Below are 20,290 nucleotides of genomic sequence, written 5' to 3'. Positions count from 1 at the left end.
TGTTCATGTCACGGATACAGACATTCCTATTGCAAAAGATCTGTCAAAATTACTTTCTATGTTTTTTTTTTCTAATTATCAATCAAGTGATAGCTGACTTATTAGAACAAGTGATTTTATTATGAATACTGTCTCCTGTTTGCAGATATGTTCCGTAAAGAATTGACGTTACTTCCCATGTGCTTAATGCTGAACTTGTTCTATGAATTATAATCTTATTATCATGCTGTGAGTTATACACGTGGACTATTACTAACTATAATTGGAATTGACAGGGGAATCGTTAAGACAAAATGGCTGATCTAGAAAAGGAGCATTTGGAGAAATTCTAAAATTCCGCTATACTTGCCCAAAATTTGTATTTAATTCTCCCCATAATTCTCATTAGTGAAAAGACTAAAAATTCACTGATTAAGGCATTTTGTAGGAAAGCTCAGATCTAAACAGAAAGTGTAATTTAAAAATCTAAAGCTATAATATACATTTATATACCTGTGTGTGTGTGTGTGTGTGTGTGTGTGTGTGTGTGTGTGTGTGTGTATATATATATATAATTTTTTTTAATTTTTTTTTTATTTTAACACTATACAGCTAAAAGAAATTACCGGTAATAGTATGTTAAAATATTTAGCTTACGGTATACAATCACATGGTATTGCTTAACAAATCAAAAATAAAGACACTTAAAATAGAAAAGTAAACTAAATTGGTAAGGAAGTATGAAGTTCCCTAGTGCATCCCCCATGTATTTATATTTAACCAATATGTATTTGTTAGGTGTGAAAACATTTAATTTAAATATAGAGATTTACATGTATTTTTATCCTGCAACCTGGTGCCTCCATCTTGGCTTCCTGTTAATTATTGTTAAAAGCTCTGTCCTTTAAACTGGTAGTCGGCATTAAAAAACCAAAAGCCTACAGGGAAGAGGAGAATTGAATCAATGGGGGTTATGTATAAAAAGTGTTGTGGTCTCAAATACTAAAAGCGGGGCAGGCACCTTGCATTGGTGAATCCTCCCTTTTCCCATGTTTGCACTATTCTTCAGAGCTGACACTTTTTATCTAACCCTCCAGTGCTTATATTTCGCAACATCATTTGCATTGTGTGCCTTGATTGTGATGAAATTTACTAAATATTTAGTACATATTTTTTCATTCAAAAGTTGTAATACAGGGGGGCGGAGTCTGACCGCCATGCCGAACAGTCGCACGGGGTGAGAGCTCCTGGCGGGCAAGTGAAACGGTGGACAAAAACGGAGGCTATACAGCCCAAAAACGTCCCGAAGTGTGCTACCCACTCCGGGGGTACACTGAGGTCCCGGGGGATACCCTTTGGGAGCCCGTCGGGGCATTCTGAGCGGGGTGAATAATCTGAGGCCTACAGGAGCGGGAGCCGGAGAGAGGCGGCCGCTCTCTCCGAAACCGCACACTCCAGCAACTACAGCTAACCTCCTAACCCCCCCCCTTTGGACCGGTGGGGGTCATCCCGGTCCCCGTGAGACAAGCGGATAAACGGGGATAGCAATTGAGCTGTACTTTACACACATAAACGGACGACAAGCGGTCGGAGAGCATCCAAGATGGCCGCCCGCCAGCAGCCACAGAGAGGGACCACGAACAGCAGACATAAGCCTACCTCCATAGAGACCCTTGATCGTCTCTGCTCGGCCTTCCACGAGTTGCTATGCAAGCGGGGTATGCCCTGCCATCAAGCGGCCCGGAAAGTGGCCTCGTGGATCCGCCCGACGACCCGCCGAAGCTACTACAGTGTCCCACAGCAGATATTTCAGGCGGGCGTCCGACAGAACGAACGCAGGCAAACACGCAGGCGGGAGACAGACCGCGCAAAACCGGGCACAGGTACCTTCACTAGAGGTGACCAAACCCACGGACACTCCCAGGGCCCCAGCAGTATATTAAAACGCAGCACCTCAAACACGGGTCCACTACGGAGACTCTGGAACCGGAGCGCACAGAGGGCACTACCCAGCGGCAGTCAGACAATGATGGCGGACAAGCACACCCAAAGACCTGCAGGACCACCAGCCCACCACCAGACAAGCCAAGCGGCACCCAAGACCGCCACGGTCATGTCGGATGATCACCCCAGAAAAGCACCTCCAACGTCCAGACAGGGCGTAGGTTGACCTATACCAACGGTAGACTCACAGAGACTGTAAGGCTACACCGAACTGAGACTTTGGCTGACAGTGTTAAGCTACCCTGAGCAAGGTCATAGTGCCTTATCCCACCCAGAACTTGCAGCTATGTAAAAGCGTGGCCGCAGCCAGTTAATTTTGAATCAGTTCAATTTGCATGCACTATTGTTCTCTGGTGTCGCCACATAGTCCTGTGTTTTTCTGTCTTTGTTTTATTTTTAAGTTTTGCAACCTTTTATTGCACACTCTCTCCTCCTGCAAAAATTACCAAATACATGTCTGCCAATACTCTCTAGAGTCAACCCGAATGCCCAGCGATATCACTCATATAGCATAACACAAGCAATTTGTGTCACTGCAGTCAAGTATCTGCTTGTTTTGTCTGTGTGTTTCCTTCACTGCTTAATGATTTCTCCATTACGCAACAACGGCACCCATCTTCACAACTAGCCCATCTCGCTTCATAGTCAAGCAACCTATTCTCTTTTTGCCGCCTCATAGCCGAGACAGCGTACATCCACATACCTGATGGGGCGCACTTGTCTACCGACACAAACCTGCAGCCCTATCATGTCTCACCGCCTTAGTCATAACTATTTAGAGGTTTCACGTTTCAAACTACATGTTGACCACGCTTTATGTCCCTATGAAACTGCTTATATCTTGTTATTTCCATGTTCTCAAACGTACCGACCATAGTGACTTACTCCTATATATATAAAACTGTGCACTGTTTATTATGCTACATTATTGTCACGGCATGTTTCTCATATGCTTGCACTAGCTGTTGTGGCAATGCAAAGCTGAATGTTAATTATATGCACAAATAAAATAAAGAATTAAAAAAAAAAAAAAAAAAAAAGTTGTAATACAGAGAAGTGGCCATTCCCCTTTTAATTATAAATTTTATTGAAATCTGTCCCTGTTTAATATATGGCTCATATTCATTTTTTTTTTTTTTTTTTTTTTTTTTTTTCATTCTCGCTAGGTAACAAAATCCTATTTTCTTTGTAACCCCATGGAGCATCCTTTTTTTTTTTTTTTTTTTTTAATTCTTTATTTTTATTGTGCATAAGTGAACAAGTCGGTCTGCACCGTCACAATAACGAGTGCAAGACCATGCATAAAACACAATGAAACAGGTTACATACGGTATTAGTCTTCATGAGTTGTCTTTGGTTTCATTTTGCTGCTTCAGCACATTTTTATATTTAAAGGTATTACTGCTTATCTTGTATGAAACAGCGTTTATGCTAGGCATAGTTATGAGGAACAAAACAGAATAGAAAAAAGCATTTTTATCTTAATAGAGATTGCATGCTGTAAGTGCCATGGGAGACACCTAGTCTAATGTGTGGCTAAACCAGATACATTTGGCTGCTAGATTGACATTAAGGTTGTTATTTATAAACAGAAGTATATACTTTCCAGTCTTATGGAGTACAAAGCTTTTGCCCCTTGTGTGTCAGTCCTGGATAGGGTATTCTGCGTGTCCGTTTGGTACCCGTGGTTAGTGCTCCAGGGACACTGAGCTGTAGATTTGCCTGTGGAGCCCGGGATCTCTGTGGATTTGTCAGGGTCTGATGTTGGGAATGTGGTTTGCTTCGCTGCAGGTATTTAGCAGATTGCTGCTTCTTGCTGGTGTGAAATGGTGTCAGTGGTCACCTTTGAGCTGCTGCTCTGGTCTTTTGTGTCGGTTTGCGGGCCGGGGAGAGAGGTTTCCCCCTCCGGCGCCATCTTGAGGCCCTATTCAGATGGAGGCCTGCAGGGCGTGTGGGCTTTTTTCAGGTGACGCCCGGGTGTCTACTGCTTGCAGGTTAGATTGCCTGTCAGAGCGGGTCCCTTTGCTCGTTCTGTGGTGTTCTGGTCATCGGGTATCTCCGGGCCACTGCTCTGGGGAAATTGACTTGCCACTTACCCCCGCTGGTTTTCAGTAGGGAGAGACCGTTGTCCCGGCAGTCCTGCTTGCCCAGTTCGTCCGTGCCTCCCTATATTTGAGTTTCTGCGGGAGTTAGCTCTGCCCTTTGTGGAGGGATCTGCAGGCAGGGGCTGCTGTCGCTGGAAGCACTGTGAGGTGCAGGGTTCTCCCCGTGCTAGCGGCGCACGTGGCGTCCGCCATTTTGGAGGCAGCGGGCGGGTATCTCATCTTCAGTTGCGGCCTCTCGATCAGGGTCGCCGGGCGTGGACCGGGATCACCCCCCCCGGCCCAGAGGGGGGGGGACCGGGGCCGGGACCGCCTGTGTGCAGTGTGGCTGTTGGGCTCCGGTAGGCAGGATAGTGGAGCGGCGGCCGTCCACTCCACTCACCGCCAGGGAAGTTCCCGCTTGTTGCCGCAGAGTTCTCCCCTCCGGGGGACTTGAACTCAGGGAGTAAGCCTCTCCCCGGTTCCGCTAGCCCTCCTCCATTGTGGGTCGCAGTCCTGGGTGAGTTGAGTGCTTGGAGTCTTTCTTTTAAGCTTGAAAGTGTCCTCGTTTGCAGGAGCTGAGCTGTCCTGCGACCGCTCTGCTCGGCGGCCCGGCCCCGCCCCGGAGCATCTTTTTTTAAATGTATTCTAAGAATACTTCTCTGATACTTGATTTTAATAAATGCTTAAAAATAGACTCCGTCTTGTGACAAGATCAGTGTACAGAACATTCTTTTTTTAGAAGCACAGATTAGATTAACAGTTTGTGATGGCTGTACAGATCCACACAAAAGCAGAAGGCCTTTCTTATTGTGTCACGGAAGAAGAGCAATTCTAAATAAACACGGACTGTTCTTTTCAATAGGATTCGCAGAACATAAGCGGGCTGCATCTTCAGTGCAGATATTGCAGAAAGAAAAATGTCCTTATGTATTGAATCTAAATATAACTTTTTATTTTTTCCATGCTTTTTATATGGTTGAACGTACAACTGACAATTTACTGACGCAGGTGCAGTATATACGTAACTTGTTTGTATCTGAGTTATCAAATGGGAACTATATCTAAGTGGAACTCTGTTAAATAGTATTCATGGGAAAACCGATCTAAAATAATACAAAACCTGGCTTTGATGCACATTGTCTTTTCCATTTGTTTGCTTTATTTTTTTTTTTAATGATAGATAGATAGATATAATATATATATATATATAGTGTCCCCCCTCTTATTGTTTCCCTTTATTAAAGGGACACTGTCACTTCTATGTATTTTTTTAATATTATGTTTAAAGGAACACTATAGTCACCTAAACATCTTTAGCTTAATGAAGCAGTTTTAGTGTATAGATCATGTCTCTCAGGTCCCACTGCTCAATTCACTGCCATTTAGGAGTTTTTCTTTTTATGCAGCCCTTGTCACACCTCTCCTGGCTATGATTGACACAGCCTGCATGAATAAAACTGGTTTCACTTTCAATCAGATGTGATTAACCTTAAACAAGTGTATCTCCTTTCTCTGTAAATTGAACTTTAATCACATACATGAGGCTTTTAACATAGCAGGATATAAGAGAATCTAAATTAAACAAAACTTGCAATAAAGGAAGGATACATTGTAGATGACTCTTTACAGGAAGTGTTTAGGGAGGCTGTGCAAGTCACATGCAGGGAGGTGTGACTAGGGTTCATAAACAAAGGGATTTAACTCCTAAATGGCAGAGGATTGAGCAGTGAGGCTGCAGGGTCATGATCTATACACCAAAACTGCTTCATTAAACTAAAGTTGTTTTGGTGACTCTGTCCCTTTAAGCTACCCTATATTTAACAAGTATATGTTTGTGAGGTGTGAAAAACAAAGTTTAGTTAAAAAATCTCCATCTCTTTATCTTGCACCTGTGTGCCTCCATCTTGGATGTCTGTCAATCATTGTTATAAGCTCTGTCCTTTCAACCAGGCTGTAAGCATAGAGAAACCTTATAAAGAAGGGCAGAAATGGAACAAGGTTTCTATTTCTTTTCATTTGCAATGTTTGCCCAGGCTTTGCTTTGTCCGACCCAGGTTATGATCTAATTTGCTAATCTTTAATATTAAAAAAAATAAAAAATAAAAAATGCAGCATTTCATTACAAAATAAAAGGGGAGGGGCTGGGAGGGTGGACTACCCCAGGTATAGGTGATTTTTTTTGTCTTGTTTATTTAATTATGTGTAAAGTCTAGAGAAGTGACCTTTTAAAAGCATTTTGCATATCTGTGGATGCCTCCACTTGCCGTTACATTCACAGAGCCATTTTCTCTATTAAAGTAGTTCTTTCACCGGAAGTAAACTATACACCATGCATTTATTTATTTTTTTACTGCCATTTGTTTTTTGTTTTTTTTGTTTTTTTTGTTTTTATTATAAATATCAAATAAAAGCTTTTAATTTAAATATTGGACACAGTGTTAACATGAAGTTCAAACAACCATTCCCTGTTTCTTGTATGGTGGGAACCACTGTAACTTAGACTCTGATTGGCTGTACAAGACATACTTGAAAACGAGAGAAATCTCAATATATCCTTCCTCTAAATACATTTATATCACATGGTCGATGCAGCCTTTCCTTGTAGTTAATGGTTGTTCACCTCTTCAAGAATTGTTCGAATTGCCTTGTAATTTTAAATTTGCCCCATTGCTAACCTTTCGGTGATGCTGGTTTCATTACTTCACTGTGATTCTGCCTTTGGCAATTTCGGTACAAAACAACAACAACATTCCGAATTGCATAACCATACAACTCCTTAGCTGACACATCATACACCTGGCATTCTAAGCAGTGCAATCCTATTATGTAATACTAGATGCGTACGTATTCATGATCAGATTTATACATAAACCGCTTGATTAATGTCTTCCTCATCCTGTTGGTCATTATTTAATCCCATCATCCTCTCGATAACTAGCAAACATTTAGTCTGCCACTTAACTAATCTACGATGTATGTGGATATCTACGACTAGGTGCAACTAGGTGACTCTTTCATTTTTCTATTTCATTTAAAATAAAACCTTTTAAAATCAAGTTGGAGTTTTGTGTCCTACCCTGGCTGATCCTCAGCATCTGATACTATTCATGTGTTTTGTAATATGAAAGACCGATCACTGACTTTCAAGATACCTATGCTTTCTGAAGTGTTTGTGTTTTTTTTTTTATATATATTTTAAAAATCGTTTTTAGCTGTCAAGATTTCTAAGCAATCACAAGTGTTAATATATAACATAAATTACTCAAGCACAGGGATAGTTGTGAATTCAAGTCAAACCTCCTCTTAGTTTAACATGTGATCAAGGTAGTGATCCCAGTTTTCAAGAATCCTAAATCCCTTTGCCCCTTTTGTTTTAATGGCATGATCCCATTTTAGAACTTCCCGATCTTGTATCTTGCAGTGCAGTATAACTGTGCCAGGTATATATCGGAACACTACACTTGGCAAAAAAAAATACAGAACCTGTGCTTATGTACATACATAGATATGTAGCTTACCATCTATCTAACCATTTCAGTCGTTGCTTAGACTGAATGGAGATACTATATTATTTAGCGCCATCACATTACGTAGCACTGTACAATGGGTGGACTAACAGACGTGTAATTGCAACCAGACAACTAGTTGTACAGGAACAGAGAGGTGGAGGGCCTTGCTCAATGAGCTTACGTTCTAGATATATTCTAATATATGAACTGATAGTAGTCATTACTCCGCTGCCATCATTATAGTCTCATTCTCATTTCACAGTTTTGTGAACCTGGCTACATACAGCATATTCTCATGATTTTAGCCTCATTTATGCTGGTATCCTACAAATAAAAGTATCCCTGGGACTCTCTATGGAACCTAAATCTTGTACGCCCATAGACTAATGTGTTTTTACATTGTCTACAAGAGAATTTTGGAAACAAGTTCTGAGATACTTTGTTTCCCAAAGTGACCCAGTTTCTAAAAGATATCTGGAGTATAGTTAAAACATGTCATTTTCTATTGGATTGCATCTTCTAAATGTACTTCATCTAGAAAGATCTAAAAACAAATATTGCTTCTAGAAAGAAAAATCCTGTTTAAAAAAAAAAATATATATATATATATATATATTTTTTTTTTTTTTATTGTTAAATCTGTTAAAATTATAGTACGCAACATTTTATTAAAAAATTTTTTTTCTTCTTTTATTAAATTCCAAACTTTTACTGATGGAAAAAGTGAAGCCAGTCAATAAGCAGGGATGTTTTTTGCATATGAAATAGGTTATATTTATCTGCAACATTTTAATGGCTCCCATTATTTTTTTTTGTTTTGAAATGCTACAAAGGGAAACCACTCACTCAGTTTGCACTATGTGCCCTTCTGCTCAATAGCTGTTTAGAAATTTAAATGGTTCTCATTTACATCTTTATAATGGCTTCTAAAAATAAACTCCAATTTACTGAGGATTAACGCAATGGCTAATAATGTAATATCCGCTGGAGTAATTTAAACAGAATGTCTAAGGATATATATATTTAATTTTTTTTTTTTTTTTTTTCTTTTTCTAGGCTGCATTTAAAAAGCCTGACAACTATTTACTCGTTTAGAATCATGAAATATGTGTGGGGAAAACAACCCATAAATACGTGTTTTTTTTTCGAGACATGTGTCTAATTAGAAGGGAGATGATTGATGCCATTTTTAGCAGTGCCAGTAATAGTCTCTCAGATCTCTGTTCCAGACACACACAAGATTTATAAAGGCTGAAGAAAGTGTCAAAATCCCAGGGCAATGCAGGTAACGCTAAGGACAGGGGACAGACTAGCAGATGTCTTAACTAATAGGTCAGATACCGTCTCACTAGCTCACTAGTCTGTGTTTCCCAGAAATCAATATCTTTGCTAGTTATTGGTTATACATTTTTTTTTTTTTTTTTTTTTTTTACCTATTACCACCATACTCCTTGATAAAAAGGGGAAAAAATATGACGGTTAAAACAGAAGTGCCCTTGTCATTTATCCCCCCCCAAAGTTCAGCTTGTTGCTGAATGTTAAAAATGATGGAAGTCCATAAATTGGGTAGATTGTGGTTGGTCGATGCTTGTTTCTACAGTGACAACCATGTTGGTAGAGGCAGAACCAAACTTCTGACACTGGGTAGAATTAAAGAATGCCTTTTTATTTAAATTCTGGCTTTCTGGTGCAGACCTGAACTACCAGTTTACTGCCAAGAAGTGGTGCCCATCTTGAAGACGGAAGGGGTAACAGTAGGAGAGCATATAAGAACTTCAGATTGTGGTAGAAATGCAGTTCTATATTCTGTTCCATTACGTATAACTGTTTGTCGATGATAGAGAAACATGCTTTACATGGATTAAGCTACTTATTACAAGCCCATAAAGTGTATATAGTCTGTCTGACTTTCTCGCTAGAAAATATTGATTATATTGAAAGATGAACATCAAATTGGGAGCACCTGTAATCAGGGTTGACTATTTCTTACCTGTTCTTTGTTAAATATGTGTGTGTGTATATCTATCTATCTATCTATCTCTATATACACACTTTTTTTTTTTTAATAAATATTATATTGTATCCAATTGTAATGTTACAGTGTTCGTGAGCCCAGGACAACAAGAGAAATCTCACTATATTCTTCCTGGTAACATATATATAATTTTATAAACTCTTTTTTATTTATTTTTTTGGTAGAGAAAAGTAATTGCATGATGTGGCCAGAGATGAGAAAAATCACAAACATTTTAACTTCTTTTTACACGTGGAAAGTGTGGATCAACTTATAAAGGTTCATAGCAGGATTTATATCCTTTTTATCCTTTAAGATGCAGTGAGATGCTAATGGAACCCAATAGTTTAGCCTTTAAATTTTTTTTTAGATATTCGTTGAAATAGGGCTGGCTCAGCATGATGTGGTTTGTAGTCCCCACTGCAGAAATGCCAGCAGGTTTTTTTTTTGGTTTTTTTTGTATTAAATGTAGGCAACACAATGGAAAAACGCCATCCTTTTAATGCAGATTTACATCTTTTCCCCATTACAAACCTTCTTTGCTATTTTAATGTGAAAAAATCAATTTCAATGTGTGAGGAAAGGAGCCTTCTCCAAATTGCTTGCAGAAGGAAATAGCTCTGTAGACACACGGTGGTTTGTTTTTCTTCAGGATTCTGTTTCTCCTGGAGCAGAAAACCCTCTCATTATTAGGTGCTATCAGGTTCCCATTTTCCTCCTCATACAAAGGAGAGATTTTCAGGAAACCTTAGAACTGTAGTACTCTCTGGAATGCTGGGAAAACTACAAAACGGGGAAACTTTATAGTAGAGATATGTGATATAACCTGTTTTTATTTATTTATTTATTTATTTTTATTGTGGCTTGAATGACCCATTTATTTATTAGTGAAGAATGTCGTGGTGCACCTATAGTGAGTGTTTCTTTTTGATTTTTTTTTCATGTAAGCTCATTGAGCAAGGCCCTCCACCTCTCTGCTCCTGTACGTCCAGTTGTCTGGTTAAAATTACATGTCTGTCAGTCCACCCATTGTACAGCGCTACGGAATCTGATGGTGCCATAGATATAATAATCACAGGCCAAAGTTAAGGTGACTGCGCCATGTAAGTCTCGTGCAGACATCACACACTGCTGGCATCTCCTGACATGGCTTTTGTGCGCTCAGGCCTGTGAGCCCCAGAATATCTGCATATGGAAGGCAGACAGCGCCTTATCTTCTTGAACTTAATCTGCTTTGAGCTTTTCTGACTTTTTTCCAGTCTGTACAAAATGTGTAATAGCACTGCATTCATTACTTTGCAGAACTAATGCGGGATTTTATTCCAGGCACCTTGTAATTCTGGGTAGTTGTAGAACACATTGAAAGCAGACCTAGCAATTGTTGGTTTTTGTGCCCAGTGAATCCCGTAAGACAAGAATAAAATCTACCCAGCCCTGAAAGTACATCCCATTGTATTGACTTTCTCTCTTGATCTCCTGCCAACCACGTAGACCAGAAGTTCCTTCACATGCTCTCACTCATAGATGTAGTCCAGGAAGAGCGAGCGATGTTGGAATGATTGTCTTGAGATGCCATATTCTTTTACAGTTGATACATTGATGCAATACATTTGTGTTGTGTTTGAAGAAAACAGAGGCCTATTCTAGGCAGTTGTTTGTTTACTGGGTGTTCTCATGACTAAGGCTACTCCCCTGTTGTGTTTCTGAGAAAATGATCATTATTGTATGCTAGGTCTGTCGGTGTGCTTTATGTCCCGAGCGTTACGTGCTCTGTCATGTCATTGCGCACATGGAAGTCCTCGCCTATGATCTGGTCTTACTGTTTAGGAGAGTGCATCAACAGATATCCTTTTGTACATCACAAAATGTATTGTTAATATTAGTGGCTTTCTCTGAGTTAGGCAGTTTGGTTTTTGTTGGTGGGTTTGTTTTTTTGTGAAGGGATGCAAAGTGGCATATGTTGATCGTTTTTCCTAATAAAATATGTGTACATATAGGTGTGTCAGAGCTGCCCCTTCCTCTCTGCACTTATTAAAATATTATTAAAAAATAAATGTTCACCAACAATGAGATCTTATGTCCAAAGGTTTCACTTTAGTGATTTTCTTCTCCCCCACCCTCCCTATCAATAAGTGTAGTTTTTAGTTCCTTGTCCTAGTATGACCGTCCAGAGATGCCCCTGTGCGTCTTTATTATACAGTGATTAATCCGAGACCATTTTTTATAAAATACGAAATAGCCATGTGTAGCGTATTTCATGTTATCCTGAGATTGAAAGAGTCCAGCCCTGTGATATCCATTTAAAGCTAAAACACCAAGTCAAATATTTTCTTTCATAATTTTCCTTTAAAAAAAATGTACTCTGGGGGGCGTGGCCTGACTGGGAAGCAGTGCAGTCGCATGAAACTAGAGCTCCCAGGCCTCAAGCAGATAACTTGCTAAAATCGGGGGCAAACTTAACTAAACTGGCCCCTCATTCACCGCTTCTTACTCTGCAGACACCGGCGAACAAGGGGATACCTTATATGCCAGGAAAACTCGCAGGAATGACCGAGCTGAGGACTGGGGCCTATACTAAGCAGGGCAACGGAGAGGCGGCCGCTCTCCCAGCCCATAATCGCACGCAGCACCCGCAGCAAACGACTACCCCCCCCCCTTTGGACCGGTGGGGGTTATCCCGGTCCCACACGCATTGAATGGCGAAACCCAGAAGAAACTAACAGCACCAAACTTGCAAGCAATCCATGATACTAAAATGGCGGACAAGCAACCTCGTGGACAAACGGGGCCTTCACTACGAAGCTCCAACACGCCTGACTCCCTTGATACCCGCCTAAACAAACTATTTGACGCCTTCTGGGCTAAGATCGCGGCCCGACATAAGGCTGAGCGAACCCAACTACTAGTGAGCGGTGATGCGGAGGGCCTACATGGCGGCACAGACCGGAGCGAGACCAGGCTGCCCTCGGGCGAAGCCGTGCAACCACAGCCCAAGACACTCCAAACCAGCCCATCTGGGCCTAGGGCCACCAGGGGATCAACCCCGGAGCATCGGCCACGCAGGCGGAGACCTGTACGCCGCAGGCGGCACACCTTCCACCCCAGGATCTCCAGACCTACCCCGAAAGGGAAGGACTCGGCCTTTCATAGCCCCCGAGTCCGCGGCCGCAAGGTGCCGGCTCTACAACGGGCCCGGAGCGGGAGGGCACCACCGACTAGCTCCCGACCGACCGCCAAACTCCATACCACCCCACGCAAGCTTCAAAGGGCGCGGCAACACGCATCTGTGGTAAGAACCCCTCCAGCGCACAAAACACTGAGCCCAGCGAAGCCACCAGCAACACAGAAGGGAAAACTGCCGGGATACAGACCCCAGCCCTACATCGAACTTTGCAAGCCACGGAGAGCCGAATCCCTGATTACAGACCAGCACAACCTCCTACCTGGGACTTACACTGACATTAACTCACCCTCCTCAATCTGCGACTGGACACATCAGGGTAGGAGAGCAGAGCAGCGGGAACCAGGCAAACGACGGCCGAGCGGCATTGGCTGACTGTGATTAACATTACCTCACAATACGTAAAGCAGAGCCCGTGTCTCCTTACTTTTTTCCTTTTTCTTTTATCACTTTTTTCTAATGCCGTTGTAATTTTAAGCTTAAATTTATATGTGCCAGAGCAAGGGCCCATTCAACATGAGACCTAACCGGATTTAAGCAAGCTAGCAACATAGCATGATAAATATAGTCAGCACAGAACTAAATCAGCAGGTTCTAGTCTCTCCTATTATAATGGTATAGGCTCATTTACCCTAGACCGGCCTAAATTACCTGTCATAACCGACATTTACTTACCTTGCAAACTAATGTATCAGTAGTTACATAATTCTCTCCTGGGTCTGCACCCTCAGTCTGTAACTTGTGAGTAAAGCGTGTTAATCTTATTCCCTACCTATCGACGTACCATAGGATTGCAAACTGCATTGTAAGCATACATGTACCTCCTCCTGTTACCCGAAGTTCAAAGCCTAATTAACCTAGCATGAAACCATGTAAATGTGAAGCAACTTATTGTTTTCCAGCGTGTTTATATAATTTGTTTTCCAGCGTGTTTATATAATCTGTGTAACCTGTACGGATAACTCTACTGTTAAACTTTCGAAAAAAAAAAAAAAAAAAAAAAGAGGCTGCTACTCTTGGGAATACATGCAACTATTGTGTACACTTATGCAAACTATATGTCTTACATGCATTAACCCATCACTTTATTTTCTGTACTGAACCATCATATGCCTCAATAAAAACAAAGATTGACAAAAAAAAAAAAAAATGTACTCTGTAGCGGAAAGCAGCTGGTAGAGATTCCTACTGGATTGAGTTACTCTGCCTCTTTACATAATCAAGATTTTCTTTGATGCACAGAAAACAATGAAAGCTTGTTACCCTGGTTAATTATAATATCCCAATGCTGTAATGCTCAGCATGGTTTAAAGTCACAAGGCAGTGAGCACACATTTTATTTATTTTCTTCACCCACTTTTTTTCAATGGTTTCAAAAAGCTGTAGATTCCATTCTGATGCCCATTTAATGCACAAAAGCCAAATATGCCTCACCAAACCTGTATTGTAAAAGGTTAATTATAAGCTGGTTTATATTTTGTTTGTTTGTTTTTCTCTTTTTCTCAAAGCCAAGGGCAAATCACTCAGTGGCCGCTTCTATTCGCGACTTGGTTCGATATATTTTGTGAACTTTACAGCGGCAGCAGTCGTCCAAACAAATAATGGTTTGAGACAGCTAACCTACTTGTCACATCTCACCTGGTGATCAAATCTGACTGGCTCTAACAGGCTGGAAAGGCGTATGGACTGGTGCTGTGCACTGCCTGTATGTTTCACCCTCAGAGACAAATAGATTAATATATATTGCCAGATATTTGTTATCAAATATTCCTTAATGCTCTGCCAGCCTAGTTATAAATTATTCGGGTTATTGAGATGAACCATCACTGCTCTGTAGAACACAACAAATGTAGTACAATTTGTTTGAATTTCTGTTTGTGTTTTTTTTTTTTTTTTTTTTGTGGTTTCTACTTCTGATGATTGCATCTTATTTGTTTAATTTATTATTACTTTTTTTTTTTTAAATCACTGTCATAATTGGTTCTTTGTTTGTTTGTGTTTTTTGTTTTACCATCAAAGCATTTCTGTTTAACCTTGAAGCACAATCCACGTCCATTATTCGTCTCTCAACCTGAGCTTGAACTGAATACATTTTGTGTTTGTCAAACTTGACATCTACAAATGATCCAGGAACCTGTTTTCCAACAGCATTTATTGTTACAATAACGCCATAATTAAGGATGAGCAAAATCTCTTGTTTTTTTAAAAGTTTTGGAGTTTTCCAATCTCATAGTAACTCTAACTAAAATGTCACCAAATTTTTTTTTTTTTATTTTATTTTTTTTTTAAATCTCCTGATGGAACATCAGGTAGGGATGGAAGATCCGACGTATTAAAAAGTACTTCATCACAAAACTGGAATAAACTATACTTGAGTGTCTTTTAGGGAGTGATGGCTAACCTGGGTGCGTACCTCAAATGTCTGCGAACTACACCTCCCAACCTCGATACTACACCTCCCAACATTTCAAAATATGGACAATGGGGAGTGTTTTGAGTGACTTGCTAATAACTGTATGCAACTAAAATGTAATTTAGAACCAGAACAGTGTATCTTGTTTATTTGACTGATTTCCAAACACATTCATCATAGTTTAAAGACACATACACAGGAAAAATAGAACAGGATAAAAAAGAGGGACAAGGGGATTTGGACCCAAAATCCGGACTGTCCCTCTTAAATAAGGACAGTTGGGTGGTATGGTAGGCTGGTTGTCTCATGGCACTCTATTGCAGAATCCTCTGTCTAGGTTTTTTTTATTTCTCTTGTATAACACTATTCTTATCAAACCACCCAGCTGATGTAAACAGAATATGTCCATTCATGTACACAGAGGTTTTTAAACAAGAGATGCGGTTCCCTCTGCCTCTGTATTTTTGAAAACTGTGTGTGTGTGTGTGTGTATATGTATGTATATTACTTTTTTATTTTTTTTTCTCTAAGGGCCATCTTATCTAAAGTATGTATAATTACGGAATTGTGCATCATTGTAATGGTATAGTATTTGCGGTCTAGGTGATAGCCGTTCTCAGCAATTTATTTTACATTTTTAAAATTTATTTTGTTTAAAGGACCATGATGTAAGCACTCTGCTTCATCTCACTGAAGATTGTTCATCTTATTAAATGTGTTGATCAGGCTAATGAGGAAATACTGATTGAACAAGAGATCAGCTGATTGCTTTCAGCCTATAACCGCTCCCATTGTTTGATTGAATTGGTAAGGCTAGAAGGGCTGTGGGTGGCCAGAGACCCTATTCCAGTGGTAGGCAACCTTCAGCACTCCAGATATTGTGGACTACATCCCCCATAATGCTGTGATACCTAAAATGCTGGCAAAGCTTCACGGGAGGTGTAGTCCAAAACATCTGTAGTGCCAAAGATTGCCTATTTTATTAATAAACCGCCTGAAAATTGACTTGGACAGTTCCAGAGGGCTCTAGCCAATATTACCAATTTAATGAAATGGTTATAATGCCTATAGTGTCCATTTAATGACCCAATTGTAGATTCCTTGCAAAAGGGGTTATCAGGAGGTTAAAAGCAGATCCTGCTAAATTATTCAAACAAACTCTGTTTTGAGTAATATTGTCTTGTGTATTTCTATCTTTAACCACTGGTTTATTTAACTCATCCACTAAATTATTAAGAAGAACACACACACACGCCTAGTGAAGATATGAAAGTTATTTAATCATTTTATGCAGAAGTCAAGTCTCTCCAATTTTGCAAAAAAAAATTATAGTCCGGATTGCCTGCAGTTGATTGGTGCTGTGTGACTTGATATCCTATTATAAGTGACAATGTAAGCGGTCAAGAGACCCTAACCTAGATTCAATTTTGACCACGCTGCTTTGCAGTGGGTTTTTTTTTTTTTTTGGCAGTCCATGGCTTCTGATATTATGGGTTGTGGGGGGTCAATGGCTTTAGTGCTGTTCTATTATGCACTACTTTTAAAGGATGTGTTCTAGACGAGAATTGGGACACAGAGATAAGATCTCCCAGTATATACCCCCAAGATGGCGCTCCTAATGTCAGTCAGTGCCAGACCAATTTTCTCACACCCCCACCCAAACTGAAGAAAGAAGGTTATTTAACCCCGTAAGGACCAAACATCTGGAATAAAAGGGAATCATGACATGTCACACATGTCATGTGTCCTTTAACCCCTTAAGGACCAAACTTCTGGAATAAAAGGGAATCATGACGTGTCACACACGTCATGTGTCCTTAAGGGGTTAAGGGGTTAAAAAATATAACACCGCTATTGGCCATTTGATAGGACCAGTGCACTTTGCTGCTTGCTTGTTTAATGCTGCACACTGTTAACCCTTAAAGCACAGAAACGACAAATGGATTTTAAGGATTACTTGGGCTTTAGGCAACAATTTTTGTTAGTTAAGAGGGATAAAAGAGAGCAAGGGTTCATCCAAGCCGTGGCCTCTTCCGTGACTAGTAAATTGCCTTCTCTGTAATGCTCAAAAAGAATGCTTTGGGCTTGGTAACCAGTTCCTTTTGTATCTTATATCATTTTTACCATTTTCCTCCACATTCGCCTTGACTTGCTATTTAGGTCCGTTCATGGCCTCTGGGAGATATCTGAGAGAAGGCCTGTAAATAGCTGAAATGTCTTTTTCTCTGTTATCGTTCCTTCTGACTCCCCCCTCCCCCCCTCCCCACACCATTTTTGCTCAAGGGATACAAGAGTCCAGCTTTTAGAAGTTGTTTTTATTCCTCTTCCATACTTTGCTTTTTACGTGCACACAAGTGATACCAATGAAAAGGAAAACCATTTGATAATGTTTTCCAAATAAAACTAATAAAATGTACTGGCATTATACAGGGAAACGTAATGTGGTTGGGAATAAATTGCATGGTTAGGCTCAATAGCGGTTTCCAGCTCTTAAAAGAACACTCCAAGCACCATAACCACTACAGGGTGCAGGACCTCTGTGTTGGAACGGAGCCCCTCCATCTTGGCTTCCTATCACTTATTGTTGTAAGCTCTGCCCTTTGCACAGACAGGAGGTGGAAAGAAACGGGCTGTGCCTGGACTAAGCTAGGTTCAGATGTCAATTTCTCAAGCATCACATGTAATACAATAATACATTGATTTTTATTTTATTTTTTATTTTCCAGAAAATTATTGGTTCTTATTGAACAGGCACAGAAATTGTGGGGTTGACAGAATTGTCCTCTATACAGTTTTGTCTAAACATCACCCAAGGTTTAAATAAGTCCCTATCCCGGTCTATATGAATTACATTATCACTCACAATCTTCTTCCTTCTAATAATGTAACGAATGCATCACCTGAACATATATGGAACTCTAACAATATGTATCTTTTCTTCACAGGTGGCTGTTAAAGTTATAGATAAGAAGAAAGCCAAAAAGGACACATATGTGACCAAGAACCTACGCAGGGAAGGCCAAATCCAGCAAATGATTAGGCACCCAAACATCACCCAGCTTCTCGACATTCTAGAGACCGAAAACAGCTATTACCTGGTGATGGAGCTATGTTGTGGTGGGAACCTTATGCACAAGATCTACGAGAAGAAGAGATTGGAGGAGAACGAGGCTCGCCAATACATCAGGCAGCTGATTCTGGCCGTGGAACATCTGCACAGGGCGGGAGTTGTTCATAGGTGATTGAAATCTTTTTCTTTTTCTTTTTTTCTTTTTTCTTTTTTTAAAATACTCAGACTTTTTTCATATGTTGGATGTTTTCTGATGTGTTTTATTTTTCCACCCTTCTAACCCCCCCAAATAAAAAAAGGGCGGGGTTATGTCGATTGACCTGTTACAAAGTAATGGGCCAAGTAACCCAGACCACGTCATCTGATTGCAGTGTCCCTGCCCCCTCAACCCTGTAGGGTAAAACATTGCAATTTTAGAACCATGTTTATATTTCAGGGTCTACCAGATGGCCACTCGAGGCATTTCCTGCAGTTTCACTGAGTTTAACTGCATAAAACAACGCTGGGCGCTTCACGCTTTGCATGTAGACGTCCAGTGTCTTGGAGATGGCCTAATACACACTTGCACTTTAGGTTTCCGGGGGGGAGGGTTAGGAGTACAGATTAGTGGTCTTTTAAAAGGTTAGACATCAGTTGATAACACTATGACGCAGAGTGATTTTTCTGTAAAAATTTTTTTTTATTTATTTTTGTATAGTTGCGATTTATTATTTTTCCGTTATTTCTAACCATGGTAAACTTTCAATTGATGTGTCATAACATTTTTGTCAGAGGAAAGATCACAACCTGTGTGCTTTCATTATTCCCAGATTTCTTTTGTGACAATGAATTTCTGCAGAATAAAAGTCAGTAGCTAGAAACTGAAAGAAAGATAAGTCACCGCGCAGAAGGATTCACCTGGGTCCTTTTTAACGAGACTCAGTTATTAATAGATTCGTTGACGGGAGCTTTTGTGAATTGATATTCTCAACACAAAAAGCTTAATCTTTTTTCAACAATACAGCAAATTCTCTGGGTGCTATTTATGTGAATGAACGTGCACAGACCCCAATTGGGTGCTGATGCCAAAGTATTGTCAGAGAAGTTACATTAACACGATGCTGTATAAATTACTTTGTATCATCATCATCATTATTAATGGCTGTCATGGTTCCCGCTATAGATTTTGTGTTCCATGTTCCATATTCCAGATAAATGCTCCCCGTTCCCAGGAGTCAAGCATGCAGGCTTCTTAAACATTTTATTTTCTCCAGAAAGTTTTGCTATCCACATTAAAATATATATTATATCCACGAAGCAAGGCATTCACTGGTCTTATTCAAACAAGTGTGTCTTTATTTACCGCGATTAGGTTAAATCACATCAATGTTTCAGTCCGTACCCGGAATTTCATCAGGATGTAAGGAGATAGATCTAGATCGATATAATTATTATTATTTTTTTTTTCTTGACCAATTTTCCAAATTTCTTAGGAATTCATCATGGCTTGTCTACGTTATGATGTTCAAGTTGTGTTTCATGGAGATAATGAAGAATAATACTTAATTAAAAGTCTACATCAAAAAATCATAGATATTGAAGTTATAAATGCTCTCCTCTGAATTTCCCTTGTTGGCTACAAACCTGTAGCCTCTAAAGGAATGAGAAATTGGCTGAGAATTATTTAGCGACTTATAGTAGTCTTCTTGTGTTGGATAAAATCACTGCACCTGTCCCTTAAGCCTCTGCTCAACAGGTGTTTTGGTTTGGGGATATGTAACTGAGCAGGCTCCCGTATTTTGTTTTTGTGCGGAATTATGGTCATGTGACCTTCACTTCGTGAACGTTTAGATAAAGGTAATGATTAGGTTTGTTAGAATGCATTCTTATGTAGAAGTACATTTTTAAAAGAGGAGCCATGGTTTTTAAAATTACCCCCTCATTCCCCACCATCCAAGATTTTGCTAACTTTTTTTTCCTTTTGTCACGAAGATCTCTAATTTATTTTCATGGTCCAGTAACTTTATTGACTGCAATAGCTGCTGTTTTTGTGAATT

The 20,290-nt window shown here is 40.0% G+C and overlaps 1 protein-coding gene across 4 annotated transcripts in view; it reads left to right on the top strand.

The window, feature by feature from the left end:
• Nucleotides 1–20,290, top strand: part of HUNK (hormonally up-regulated Neu-associated kinase) — a 65,238-nt gene that overhangs the window by 30,389 nt on the left and 14,559 nt on the right. For all 4 annotated transcript variants that reach the window (XM_063447873.1, XM_063447892.1, XM_063447882.1 and 1 more), the window contains exon 3: nucleotides 18,130–18,422. In XM_063447873.1, the coding sequence (XP_063303943.1) occupies nucleotides 18,130–18,422 (293 nt within the window). The remainder of the gene's footprint in view (nucleotides 1–18,129; nucleotides 18,423–20,290) is intronic.

The sequence above is a fragment of the Pelobates fuscus genome, chromosome 1 (genome assembly GCF_036172605.1).
Source record: "Pelobates fuscus isolate aPelFus1 chromosome 1, aPelFus1.pri, whole genome shotgun sequence".
NCBI classification, from domain to species: Eukaryota; Metazoa; Chordata; class Amphibia; order Anura; family Pelobatidae; genus Pelobates; species Pelobates fuscus.
This window is presented reverse-complemented; position numbering and strand designations above follow the sequence as displayed.